This window comes from Canis lupus, chromosome 22 (assembly GCF_011100685.1).
Source record: "Canis lupus familiaris isolate Mischka breed German Shepherd chromosome 22, alternate assembly UU_Cfam_GSD_1.0, whole genome shotgun sequence".
In the NCBI taxonomy this organism is placed as follows: Eukaryota; Metazoa; Chordata; class Mammalia; order Carnivora; family Canidae; genus Canis; species Canis lupus.
This window is the reverse complement of record NC_049243.1, coordinates 57,791,737-57,804,823: the sequence shown is the minus strand read 5'-3', so window position 1 is coordinate 57,804,823 and position 13,087 is coordinate 57,791,737. Positions and strand designations below refer to the sequence as shown.

Here is a 13,087-nt window from a genome sequence, read left to right as displayed (position 1 = left end):
GATGAAATCTTGTACTTAATTTTATTTATTTATTTATTTTAATTTTATACTCCAGGACCAGGCCCTAGCTAAAGGCAACGCTAAACTGCTGAGCCACCTGGGCGACCCCCCACCTTTTTTATAGATGAAATGTTGTACTTAATTTTAAAAGACATTCATCTCGGGCAGCCCTGGTGGCTCAGTGGTTTAGTGCTCAGCCTTCAGCAGCACTAGTTGAGCCACGAGTGTTGAACATCTGGTCAACAAAGTGTTAAATCTCTTTTCTTAAATGAATGGTTTGTCAAACAGATTTTCTATACTATTTGTACAATTAATTTTAACCATAAATGCTAGGCTTTATTCTTGTAATATTGATAATATTTTATATTAATATTATTTCAGAACTTTATCTTCTTTTATACAGGAATACTAAATTCTTCCTTTCATTTTTTTGCTTATTTCCCTATTATTTTTTAATTGCCTAAGAACAAATATTGTCATTATTTTCACCAGGTCTTATACTGCAATAAAACTTTATTTACAAAAATAAGTAGTAGGCTGGATTTGGAAAATGAGTGTAGTTTTACCCTGATCTAAAAAAAATATTTTGTTCATAGACATAAGGGAGAAAATAATCACATATATATGTTCTTTTTTAATTTATTTTTTTTGAGGGGGAAGGGGCTGAGGGAGAGGGAGAGAGAATCTTGTTTTTGGGGAGTGGGAGTGAGGCAGAATCTTAAGCAGGCTCCATGCCTAGCTGGAGCCCAGTGTGGTGCTTGATCTCACAACCCTGAGATCATGACCAGAGATGAAATCAAAAGTCGGATGCTCTACCACCAGAGTCAGCCAGGCACCCCCATGTTCTTTTAAATAAAAAAATTCATGTAAATGTTATATGCAACAATTTTAGCAATTAAATCCAAGGAAACCTACCCATATAAAGTAACATGAAAATGGTGTCCAAGGTATCAAAGTTTAGTAACTTTTACAAAAAGCTTGGTCAGTGCATTTCACTGCTTCTGAGAGTATTTTGTTTACTCAACAAGACAGGTTTGAACTGTGCAGGTCCACTTACGTGCTGATTATTTTAGATAAATACAGTAGAGTAATGTGAATGTATTTTCTCTCCCTTATGATTTTCTCAAAAACATTTTATTTTCTCTGGTTTACTTTATTGTAAGGATACGGTATATGATATGTATAACATACAAGATACGTCTTAATCCACCTTTTTTGTTATCAGTAAGGCTTCTGGTCCACAGTAGGCTAGTAGTAGTTAAGTTGTGAAGGAATCAAAAATTAAATGTGGATTTCCATGGCCTCTCCCCTCCCCGCATTGTTCAAAGAGTCAAGCGTATACAGAATAAAACCTGAAGAAAAGAACAAAACAGAAGATCCTTGCTACTGCATCGTCAGAATGCCACACTAAGCAGCGCACGTAATGTTTCAAGAGCAGAATTTACCTTAACAGGAAATCTGAGAAGGAAAGGCGAACAGGGTATCCGTATCGGATGATCTTCACCATGTCCAGGACCCCAATATATTGTAGCTGAGCAGACACGTAAAAATTATCGAAAGTATCTGGCAGCCTTGAGTTATTGGGCTTGATGCAGTGGACGAAGTGCGGAGTGCGCTTCTGGAGTTTGCCAATAATATCCGTTAGAGATTTCTAAGGAGAAAAGCAAAACACAGTTTATTCTCCTAAGAAGACACCGATCAAAAATATAAAGAGTTTTTCAATAGAAATGTTTATCTTTAATCTGTAACTCTTTTATTTATTATGAATTCTCTGTGCTGTGTCTCTGTGTGTGTTTGTGTGCATGCGAGTGCTTACTTTTTCTGAAGATACTCGAGTGGTCAAAATGGGGAAAAAATGACACATAAGCCCTCAACAGTTGAAAAAATCAAAATCTAAGTTTTAGAAAACCAAAAAAATCTACTAACCCTGAGTTGCGATGCAATGGTGACTGGACCTCCCCGTTCTAGTCTCTGAAGAAATGTAGAAGTTCCTTTCTTTTTTAATAGCTGTAATAAAAATGAAAATAAAGGGTGAGCAGATTTACTTCTGTCAGTATGCATTCATTTATTTTTAATTGAAGTATCATTGATATTAGTTTTAGGTGTGCAGCATAGTGATTTTAGCAGTATTTGACTAAATTCCATTTAGAAGAAAAAAAAATTACCCTCCCATCCATGTAAATTCACTCAGAGGATGACACAGATTCAGAGCAGACTATAAAAAATCCGTACCAAATGATTTTTCTGCGCTGGTACTATAACTTAGGGAAATGGACAACTACATGTAAATTAACACCATTACTTGCCAACCTTTCAAGTACACAGAAGTTGCCATCCTGTATCTATTATAATTTTGAGAATAAACACAGACCTGACTTGCTTGCGGAACAAGAAGCTGACGCAGGTGCCCCGGCTGCATAGCCACAGTGCATGTTTGTCAGGAAGTTGTAGCTTACTGCCAGGGAAAAGGATACTATCTTATGTTTAAAAAAAAAAAAAAAAAAAAAAAAAGCTGATGCTCTAACATTCACTGGTTTATTCCCTTAAGTTTTAACCTCAATCAATTTCTTACCATTTTTTTTCTTTCCCTTCCTCTTCTTCTTCTTCTTCTTTTTTTGACTACTAAAAGGAGTTAGTAAATTATCTGTCTGAAAAATGGCAACAGTCCGTGTTTTCTTCGATAAGTAATGATATACAGCTCTTTAAAAAATCGTATGTAGCAAAGATTAAATGATAATGGAGGTAAAGGAAGTCAGTGGAAATGAAGCCAATGGGGAAAGAAATAAAGGGCAGAAGGTAATTAATTAAATTCCACCAGGGGTTAAAAGGAACCCCAGCCACTAATGTACGATTGCATTTCACAAAATCACCCAGACTTAGACCAACAAATCTATTGATCCCAAATCATTTATGTTACAATAAAGAGGTCTTGATAGGAAAAAAAAAAACCTGATGAAACATTCTTGTCAATGTGGTGCTATTGCTACTGTGGCAGTAGCTCATTTCCTTCCATTAACATGAACTGTCAAGCTGAATGATCAATTGTAACTGACAAGGGAATGTAAAATGAAGCACTTGGTCCAAGATCAACTGGTTTTCTACAAACACAAAGTCAAGTGTGATGCTCAGTTAGAGTGGGTAGAGTCCCATCCTGCTGGTCACACGCAGGGATGTGGGCAGTTCAAAGGAAAGTGAGGAATGAAACACTTAAGGAATAATCGTAATAAATAAATCTCCAACCCTTGAAATTGAACACTCAATTTCCCTTTCTGGGAGGAGGAACCACTATGAATTATCTTCCTTTTGCAGTCCTTTAGGGAAAAGACTAATGGCATCTATGCCTGGTAATGTTTAATAATTAAGGCTAAAAATTACAGTTAGAGGTGTGTGGTGATTTCTTGCTCTTGATTTCCAGGATGATTGAGAAAGGAAGGGCCACAGGGTTCAGTGAAACCCTCAGGAGTAGAGATCTTCTTTACAAAGGGTGACCTTTTGTCTTTTTAATGTAAAAAATAGCATTTTGTAGGCAGTGAGATTGAATACCTGTGCTCATATGGTACAGGAATGACTGTATCGAAGGATCCCTAGCTGTACAGTCCACTGGCTAAACACACACACACACACACACACACACACACACGTGTGCTCACTCATTTCTAATATGTTATATACGTCTTGCCATTCTTCCAAAATAGAGCTGATTTTAATTATGCTTTTATTTTAATTGGTAAGCTAAAATGCATTCCAACAAGCTACAACAACTGAATTTCTAAAATTGATTGTTCTGGACACCTTCCCAAACATATTTCTCATCTCTATAGTTTCAGTAGAGGCAAGCACAGCAAACCAGGCTACAGTCAGGCACTGAATCCTCCAAGTTAACACATTTCATACCTATTTCCTATCAGTTTGAGACAACCGCTCTGAATTTTCAATTCTATTTTTACAAATAGAACTTTTATAAGTATAACCTCACTTCTGTAGGACAAGTACACATTGAACACTAGTATTATACAAAAGTAAGTTTAAAATATACAAACTATACAGTAAAAAACAATTCCAGCACCAGAAACAAAATACATAATGTGTAAGAGAAACTACAATTTATTGTTTAGAGACCAAAAACCTCTGAAGTGATTAATGTCAACAGAATAAGGTAGCTAAGTGTATTCCCTGGAAGGCTACTGTCTCTGCAGTTACTTCCCATTCATCAAAAGGACAGTCACAGAGACGAGTCACAGATAGGATGCTGCAGAGACAACTAATGAAATTACTAATGCCCTACCTGCTATCAAATTTCATACTACGGGATTCTCCTATACTGTTTCCTCTCTCTGATGGTTATACTCCAGGCAGTGCCCTTTCCCTTAACTTCTTAAATTAAAATATCAATTTATTTCCAACAGTTTCAGAATTGCACTTTTTAAAAAAGAAGTAAATGTACTATGCGGACTTAAGAATAACCAAACAAGGATCATAGAAACTCCTACCTTACTGAGTTCTAGATAATTCCTGTTTTCTCCAATAATTGAAGAAGCTCCCGTTTTCTTACTGAGCAGGGCAGATTTGTGTCCTCTGAACTTAAAAGAAGGATAGGAAGACACGAGGGATCCTGTCTGGGACAGTTTCGACTGGAACAAATGATGGATCACGACATTTTCACTAGCTAGGAAAGAAATAAAAGCAATATTGTGAGTGGTGTTCAAAATGTTATGTACATGAACATTAAACACACTCTTCCTTCCAGGGCCACTACACTACAACATTTCTAGTGTAAGATGTAAGGGAGAGGTTGATCTTTCCCTTTACCCCTATTTTGTTTTCCCCACCATTAATCACACCACTTGATGAATTCTGACCTTCCCTGACCTTGGCCAGGGGTCCTAATCCCATGTCCCCTATCTACCACCTGAGAACTGGCCCTTGGCTCTCTGAGTGGCACCTCCACTCTTCTAGGGTGGGAACCGAGTCTCACCTGCTTGGGTCTATGAGTCTCCAATGCTTTGGCCAAGTCATGAAGACTTGTGGTTTCTGCCAGCAACCCCTCTCACCCTAGAAACATTTCCCAGGATCTAACCCATCTCTGGGAGGTATATAAATTATATAAACCTATGGGAGACTCTATCTCACTTGTTTGTACCAGTTGTTAGGGGAAACACTTAAGCTACAAAGGTAAAAAGCCAATATATTTTAGATGTTAGGCTATACAAATTCTATTAAATTTGGTTACAAATTGGATTAGTGTAGTGAAAACTGTATACGGCTCTTAGAGATCTCTAAGGCAACTTTCTCATGTTACCTACATTCGTATGTATACCATTGTCACACTTCAGTTTCCTTTTTTACAAAATGACCTTGACCTCTCTACTGTGATTATACAGGATTAAAATGTGAAGCAATGTACCTATCATTTAGGATTATGCTGACCCATCAGCTAGTTAGCACTGCTGAGCAGCAAAGCAGTTTTTCTACCTTTTGCACACCCAGATTATTTTGCTTGCTTAGACTAATATATTTAGGAGCAATGAATGCAGAAGAAAGTCACTACATAATAAACAAACTGAGAATAAGTGTCAGAGAAGGGAAGAACACTTACAGAATTCAGGAAGGCAAGAAGGAACCCTGTGGTGTTGGATTCAATGTAGAGCTATCAGAATAAATTCATGATTTTTAATATATGCTACATACCTCTATATTATCTATATGATTTTAACTGTCTAGTTCTGAAGGGGCTTCAAAGCAAGGACAACCTAGTGGAAATGGGCTCGCCAAGCTTTCAGACCTCACTGTTTCTAAATACCCTTCTTCTCTAAAATAAAACTAGGCTTCTTGGGCACATGGCCAATTTGGAAGCATAGCAGATAATATCCCAGAACATTTTGGAAGGATGAAATATAAGGAAGTGCTAAACAAGATCAGGAGAACATGAAAAAGAATGTAGGAGCTGGCTTGAAGGGGTTCTCACTGGCCATGAGCAACGTTAGCGCCTAAATAATGATAGTAATAGATTGTGATTCATCGGATAAAGTAAGAATCTAGGAGTCCTTACTGATAACAATTTAATTAGTTGATTAATAAGGAAGGGGAGTTTTTACAATTGCACATCACAGTTGATGGAAAGACAGGGTAGAAAATCATGATTTGGGCACCACCAGAGAAATCATTGATTCAGGCAAGAACCATTCATGGACACGGGCCAGTGGGTGAAATCTGATGTGGAAGAAACTTCCTTACAGACTACCTGTCAACTGCAGAGTAAAATAGCAGCTCTCGATTACAGAAACCTGAAGGCTGTCACCTTAATGAGGCTGTCACCAATGGTGTTTCCAATGGTCACTGTGCCCCCGAACATAATAATGGGTGAGGACCCTGCAGTTCCTCTCCGAGATTCCCGCCAAGAAGCGGCATGCTGATGCCATTGTGAGAAAAGAACAAATAAACCCAGATTGAGGGACAGCCTTGAAAATAACTGGCCTTTAGGCTTTAAAATGTCAGTCATGAAAGGAAAAGATAAGCAGAGAAAATGTCCCAGATTAAAGAAGACTGAAGAGAAATGACAACTAAATGCACTGACTGGCCCTGAATTGGGGGGAAATCATGATGAAAGACATGGCTGGGGTGAGTGACAAAGGGACAGAACGCAGGTCTAGATGTGCGTGCCGAGTCAATGTTCAATGCTCTAACAGTTGACTCATGTTTTGTAAGATAATGTCCTTCACCTCAGGATGTATACCAAAGTGTTTTGGCACAATGATGCCTGTAACTTGTTCTCAAAGTGTTCAGAAAATATATGTTCATGAACACACATGCACGCACAAGAGTGCACGTGCATATATGCGCATGAACACACATGTGCATGCATGCATATACTCATATATGCACATGCCTGCACACATGAAGATGCACACATATATACACACGTGCATGTATGTGCACATGCACACTCATGCATATATGCACGGTGCACATGCATATATGCACGAACTCATGCATGTGCACACATGCACACAGAGGGAAGGATGGTGGGGAGTGGAAGACAGGATGGGAGGGAGAAGACTGAGTAAGAAAAAGGAAGGAATCAATCTGGGAAAGGGCATATGGGAGTTCTTGCTACTAATTTCATAACTTTAAACCTGAAATCATTTCAACATAAACAGTTATGTTTATGTGGAAATGGAAAGCATCCCCTGCGGGGGGTTCTATAAACATTGCATCAAGTATCTCCCTGCCAGTAAATTGGGAGACTAACTTAGGTGCACAGTTTATGAGCAGATATGTAGAGGTACTCGGAGACAAGACTCAAGAGCTGTTAACATTATTGACAGTAAATCTTAAATATGCTTATTTTTATAAAAAGACTTAATACTCTGGATTTTACTCTTTTGCCTTTCTGAGTCAAGTAGACTTTATTTCCCGTTTCAGGCATAGATGAGAGCACTCACTGCATTTCTGCATGAGCTGTGTCTCCATGCTACCTGCCTCCACTTGGCCTGGTGTCCCACAGACAAAGGGATATCTGTTCAGATCCCACAATAGACCCTACCACCTTCCTCAACTGGGAGCTTTTTGATAATGTGAAGATTGAATTGGATACTATAAACAAAGTACCTAGCAAGGTACTCAAAAATAAAAATTTATTATTATCTATAAATCATACTCACTTTTAACAACTGTTTACAGCATCAAAACATTTCACAGATTCATAAAATACTACCGCAACCACTCATCTTTTTCCAATACGATAGAATGGGTGAGCGACTATGGCCCCTGGATCAAATCCAGCCTACTGCTTGTTTCTGTAAATAAAATTTTATTGGAATACAGCCATGTCCATTTGTACTGTCTACAGCTGCTCTCTCATTATAACAGCAGACTAGGGAAGTTGCAACAGAGACCTTATGGCTTGCAAAGCCTGAAGTGTTTATTCCCTGGTCCTTTATGGAAAACACCTGCCACTTCCTGTATAAACATATACAAATGCATTGTAAATTTTGTCCACTTGTTCAGATGCCAAAAGTATTTATTTATTTTTTAAAGATTTTTATTTATTTATTCACAAGAGACAGAGAGGCGGAGACACAGGCAGAGGGAGAAGCAGGATCCCTGCAGGGAGCCTGATGTGGGGCAGGATTCTGGAACCCCGGGATCATCCCCTGAGCCAAAGGCAGATGCTCAATCGCTGAGTCACCCAGGCATCCCAGATGCCAAAACTATTTAGAATAAAACAGGGGACTAATTTGTGTTCTCTTGGAACTTAATAACAAGTGTACACAAAAGAATGACTTTAAAATATAAGGACTCAGTTAAGATAATGGAGAATCACAATATCACTCGCCATCACATTCTCTTTCTGAATATATATTCTATCACCTGAAATACAAAAATAAAGAAAAAGGCATTGCACCAACTTAAAAAATATGCTATATATTAGATCTTCAAAAAAGATATGACTTAGATGGCAGTACATTATAATTGGAAGGTCAAATAATTGAAAAGGAGAAGGAATATATTTCCAATGATAATGAACAGTGTCAATTATTTCAGTTCTTTTCTTCTACACGATATTATTCCCCATCCCATGCTCCTCCCACTAGTCTCAGTTTTTTTTTTTTTTTTTTTTTTTTTTTGTCTCAGTTTTAACAGAACTCAATCACTGGAAGTTCTGGGAAACAAGCTGAGTAATTCCCTGTGAAAAACAATCTATTTCATCTGTGCTGCTTGATTAAAGGTAAAAAGTACAGTCCTCAAGCCAGCAGTGATATGTATGTCTTATTCCTAGCTCAGAGGAGTCCAACTATCTCATGAAAGACTAGCATAGGCTTTTTTTCCTCCAGGAAAGAGAGATGACTCAGCTCAAGTAGAGCAACTTAAAGCACAAAAGATACATTTTAATTCATTAAAAAGGTTGTCAGGAAAATTAGAACCAAGGGCTGCGGAAAGCTATCAAGAAAATAATGACTAGAGTAGATAAAAAGTATACATATTGATACATATAAATGCACCATATATAAGCCTTGCATAGAAACAGATGCAGGTATATAAAGGGCTAAGATTCACTAAGTAGATGGAGCCTATAAATTTGTATTGATACATATATGCATGTGTGCCTGTACATATTAAATTTGTGTACTCCCTCTACTTCGTGGGCATTAATTCTTTATAACTGAAAGTACATAAGAATAAAATACCACCCTTAGGTGTGCTCCAGACTTGATCTTCAGTAATGAAATTCACTCTGCTCTGGCCTAAATAATTTTGGAAGCTGTATTAATCTTCATTAGTTTTCACAAAAGAGCTCTTTTATATTCATACCACTAGAGTGGTAAAGGTATTTTATATTTCTATCTGCTAAAAGCTTAGTTAAATTATGGTTTCTACTAGACTTCAAATTAAATTGTAGCCAATGTACAGTGTGGAAAGATCCATTCTTTATTATTCTGGGCTTTAGAATGTAAAAGATATTTCAATTACCCTGTAGCTAGTGGCATATTACAGAGGACAATGTTCAGAGATGGAGAAAAAAAGGAATGCGTGGCATTTTAAGGATAGGGGGAAAAACTTACTTTTCATGACAAATAGAAGATTTTGTGAGAGGGAGTCTTTATTTTTCTCAATTGCTCCAACAATTTCGTACATTACCTATAATGAGGGAAAACAGCACGGTTACCAATGTTTAAACATGGCCACAAAAATAATTTCCTTTAAATAATAATTTGACTCAGAGGACATTTTCAATGATTCACTAGGGAGGCGTTTCAGAGTTCACGTCACCCAAGAGTTCGAAGCTCCCATCTGGGTGCTCCCTTTCTGCACATCAAACAGGGACACCTCTCTTGTTCTAATTTTCCAAGTCCACCTCTGACTGTGAGTTTAAGAGAAAATGGTGGTGACTCACACTCATGCAGCTTCCTTTTATTCTCAAGGACCCTAGCCCACACAGAAGACTCACTAAACCAGGCAGGAGGACTCCGCCAGGTCTGGGGAGGAAGGCATGATTTCAATTTGAGAAATTCAGTGAGTGGTCTTTCTATTAAAAGAGTCCTTCTGGATCATTTAAACAGTAACCTGAAGTCTTTAAAATGAAAACACAGGGTTTGCTCAGTCGGCAGGGCATGACACTCGATGTTGCGGCTGTTGAATTCGAGCCCCTTATTGTGTGCAGAGACTACTTAAAAATATATCTTTAAAAACAATGAAGAAAACATGAAAACATGGTTCTGAATTAAACACACACACTCAAATTGGACTCTGATTTTCTCTAAAAACATTCCATGTCCGTCTTTGCTCCTGTTACAGCCTCATTTTGTACTGGTCATTGCTAAATCCTGCAGTAAAATTCCTGCCACACCTTGAGTGCAGCAACTACAAACCATTCAGCTCCATCTCCCCTCAGCAACTAGCAGAAAGCCTGTCCATTAGGCCCATTTAATAAATTTGATGAAATGAACAAAAACGTTTTGTTACATTATGACCAAATACAGCAAAATGTTGTGCTATCATGTCATTGAAGACTGAGCTGATGAGTCTTTCATTATCACAAAATCATGCTTTGGATATTGTGCTTTTTATATCCTGCTTCGGAAAGGTCTCATGAATGGCACCTGCATCAGGCTATACGGAGAAAGAGCTAAAAGTTTCCCATTACAACAGAAGTCCAGAACTTCCCAGTGGGAGCCTCTAGTTGGTCAGGTGACCTAGAAAACAATATCTAGCACACACATACAAGTGCAAATGCTCAACTCGGGCAGTTTGATGCTTGTAGGAAGCATAGAGTTTAGCATAAGTTTCTATTTTGTATAAAATTAACAAATCTTGAAGCATGTGAGCTTAATTATTTTTGTCAAAATGGGAAAACTGCTAGAGCTCTATGTCATGTGTTAAATAATATTCTGAATGGTGCTCCAGGTCTGAGAGCCTCTGGCCCTACTCGTAAGATAAGACAGGATTTGAGTTCACAGCTTAACCCAAGTTTCAGAGACTGCTCAGAATAGTTAGGTATTGTATCATCATGATATAATAATGCAAATGACTGAGAACATGTTATAGAAAATTGGCATAAGCGGAGTCTTAACACGGTTCTTTTTTTTTTTTAATTTATGATAGTCACAGAGAGAGAGAGAGAGAGAGAGAGAAACAGAGAGAGAGGCAGAGAAACAGGCAGAGGGAGAAGCAGGCTCCATGCACCGGGAGCCCAATGTGGGATTCGATCCCGGGTCTCCAGGATCGCGCCCTGGGCCAAAGGCAGGCGCCAAACTGCTGCGCCACCCAGGGATCCCATTAACACACGGTTCTAAAGAATATTTTTTCCTGGTCCCAAATCTGGAATGAAGTATTTCCTCAAGACGTCCTTGCATACTTGAGGGGAAAATCAAAATGAGTGACACTCCCCTCCTGGACCCTAAAAGGTGCACAATGGCACATTATAGATGGGCTTATCAATGTTTATAGTTTTCAGTAGATGGAGCCAAGAAATACACACATATGCCAAACACATAGGTGTGGATTTTTAATTTTCTTTCATTTTTTAGATAAAATAAATCTGATTCCAAATTTTGTCTTTTAACCATGACAATTTCTTCAAGCCAATGAAGTTTAATATTGGCCTTGTCAAAGGCAATTTCAAAATCTACGTAAATGATATCCACTCATGCCCATTTATTATGTCTACATATAACCTGCCACCATCACCTTAAACTATTTCCGAATTAAGCTTTTGATTTTGAGATCATTGCGGATTCAGTTGCAGTTGTAAGAAATAATACCAATAGATCCTGTGGACCCTTTACCCAGGTCCCTCCAATGGTAACATCCTGCAGAACAACCACAACCAGAGAATTAACATCAATGCAGTGGAGATGCAGGACATTCACCTGAGTGCACAGATCCCACATGCTGCTAGTTTCTGGACACACTCACCTCCCCGAGATCAGCTGAACATATTGGCATGAGTCTGCTTCTGGGCTCTTTACTCTGTTCCATGGATCTAGATGTCTACCCCTTCCCTATGTCTTGATTACTGAAGCTTTATAATAAGGCATTAAATTAAATTGATGAATTCTTCCCACATTATTCTTCTTTATAAAAATTATTTTGGGGTGCCTGGGAGGCTCAGTCAGGTCAGCATCTGACTCTTGGTTTTGGCTCAGGTCATGCTCTCGGAGTCGTGAGACTGAGCCTTACTTTGGGCTCCGCACTCAGCTGGAGGTCTGCTTAAGATTCTCTCTCTCCTTCTGCCCTTCCCCTGCTCTCTCTCACTAAATCTTTAAAACATTGTTTTAACTATTCCAATTTATTCACAACGCATCTAAATTTTAGAGCAATGTTATCTATCTATAGATCTCTATCTAAACAAATTTTTTTGCTATGATTTTGATAGGAATTGGATTAAACCTGGGTAGCAATTGCAGAGAAGTATTACTACGCTGATTGCCAGTAAGACTATTGACCATGCTGTGTTCTAACCCATGAACATCACATGTCTCCTATGCAGCTCTCTGGTTTCTTTCATCATGGTTTTGCGGGTTTCAGCATATAGATCCTTAACATGTTTTCTTAGATTTACACCTACTTGCATTTCTTATGAGTGATTGTAAATGTTATCGTATTTTTAATTTTGGTGCCCCTTACTAGTATATAGAAATACAGTTGATTATTTTACATTTGTTGTATCCTGTGACCTTGCTGAACTCACTTATTAGTCCTATGAGGCTTTTTCCCTTTACATTTTTTTAGTAGATTCCTCAGGATTTTACACATAGACAATCACATCATCTACAAAAGGATCGATTTATTCCTTCCTTTCCAATATTTCTGCCTTTAATTTCATTTCTTACCTTATTGCATTTCCTAGAACTTCTAGAATTATGTTTAATAACAATGGTGAGGAAAGACATCCTCGCCTTCTTTCTGATCTTATGAGGAAAAACTCAGTCTTTCACTATTAAATTTTTTAAATAGATTTTATTTATTTATTCATGAGAGACACAAGGAGAGAGGGAGAGGCAGAGACACAGGCAGAGGGAAAAGAAGGCTCCTCGCGGGGAGCCCGATGTGGGACTTGATCCTGGGTCTCCAGGATCACGCCCCG

General features: G+C 38.2%; 1 protein-coding gene across 1 annotated transcript in view; it reads right to left on the bottom strand.

The window, feature by feature from the left end:
• MYO16 (myosin XVI) overlaps positions 1-13,087 on the bottom strand; it is a 481,192-nt gene that overhangs the window by 137,430 nt on the left and 330,675 nt on the right. Inside the window, exons 24-27 of the mRNA XM_038570035.1 lie at positions 9,564-9,639; positions 4,491-4,666; positions 1,927-2,007; positions 1,446-1,651 (exon numbers count right to left, since the gene is read on the bottom strand). Coding sequence (XP_038425963.1) covers positions 1,446-1,651; positions 1,927-2,007; positions 4,491-4,666; positions 9,564-9,639 — 539 coding nt within the window. The remainder of the gene's footprint in view (positions 1-1,445; positions 1,652-1,926; positions 2,008-4,490; positions 4,667-9,563; positions 9,640-13,087) is intronic.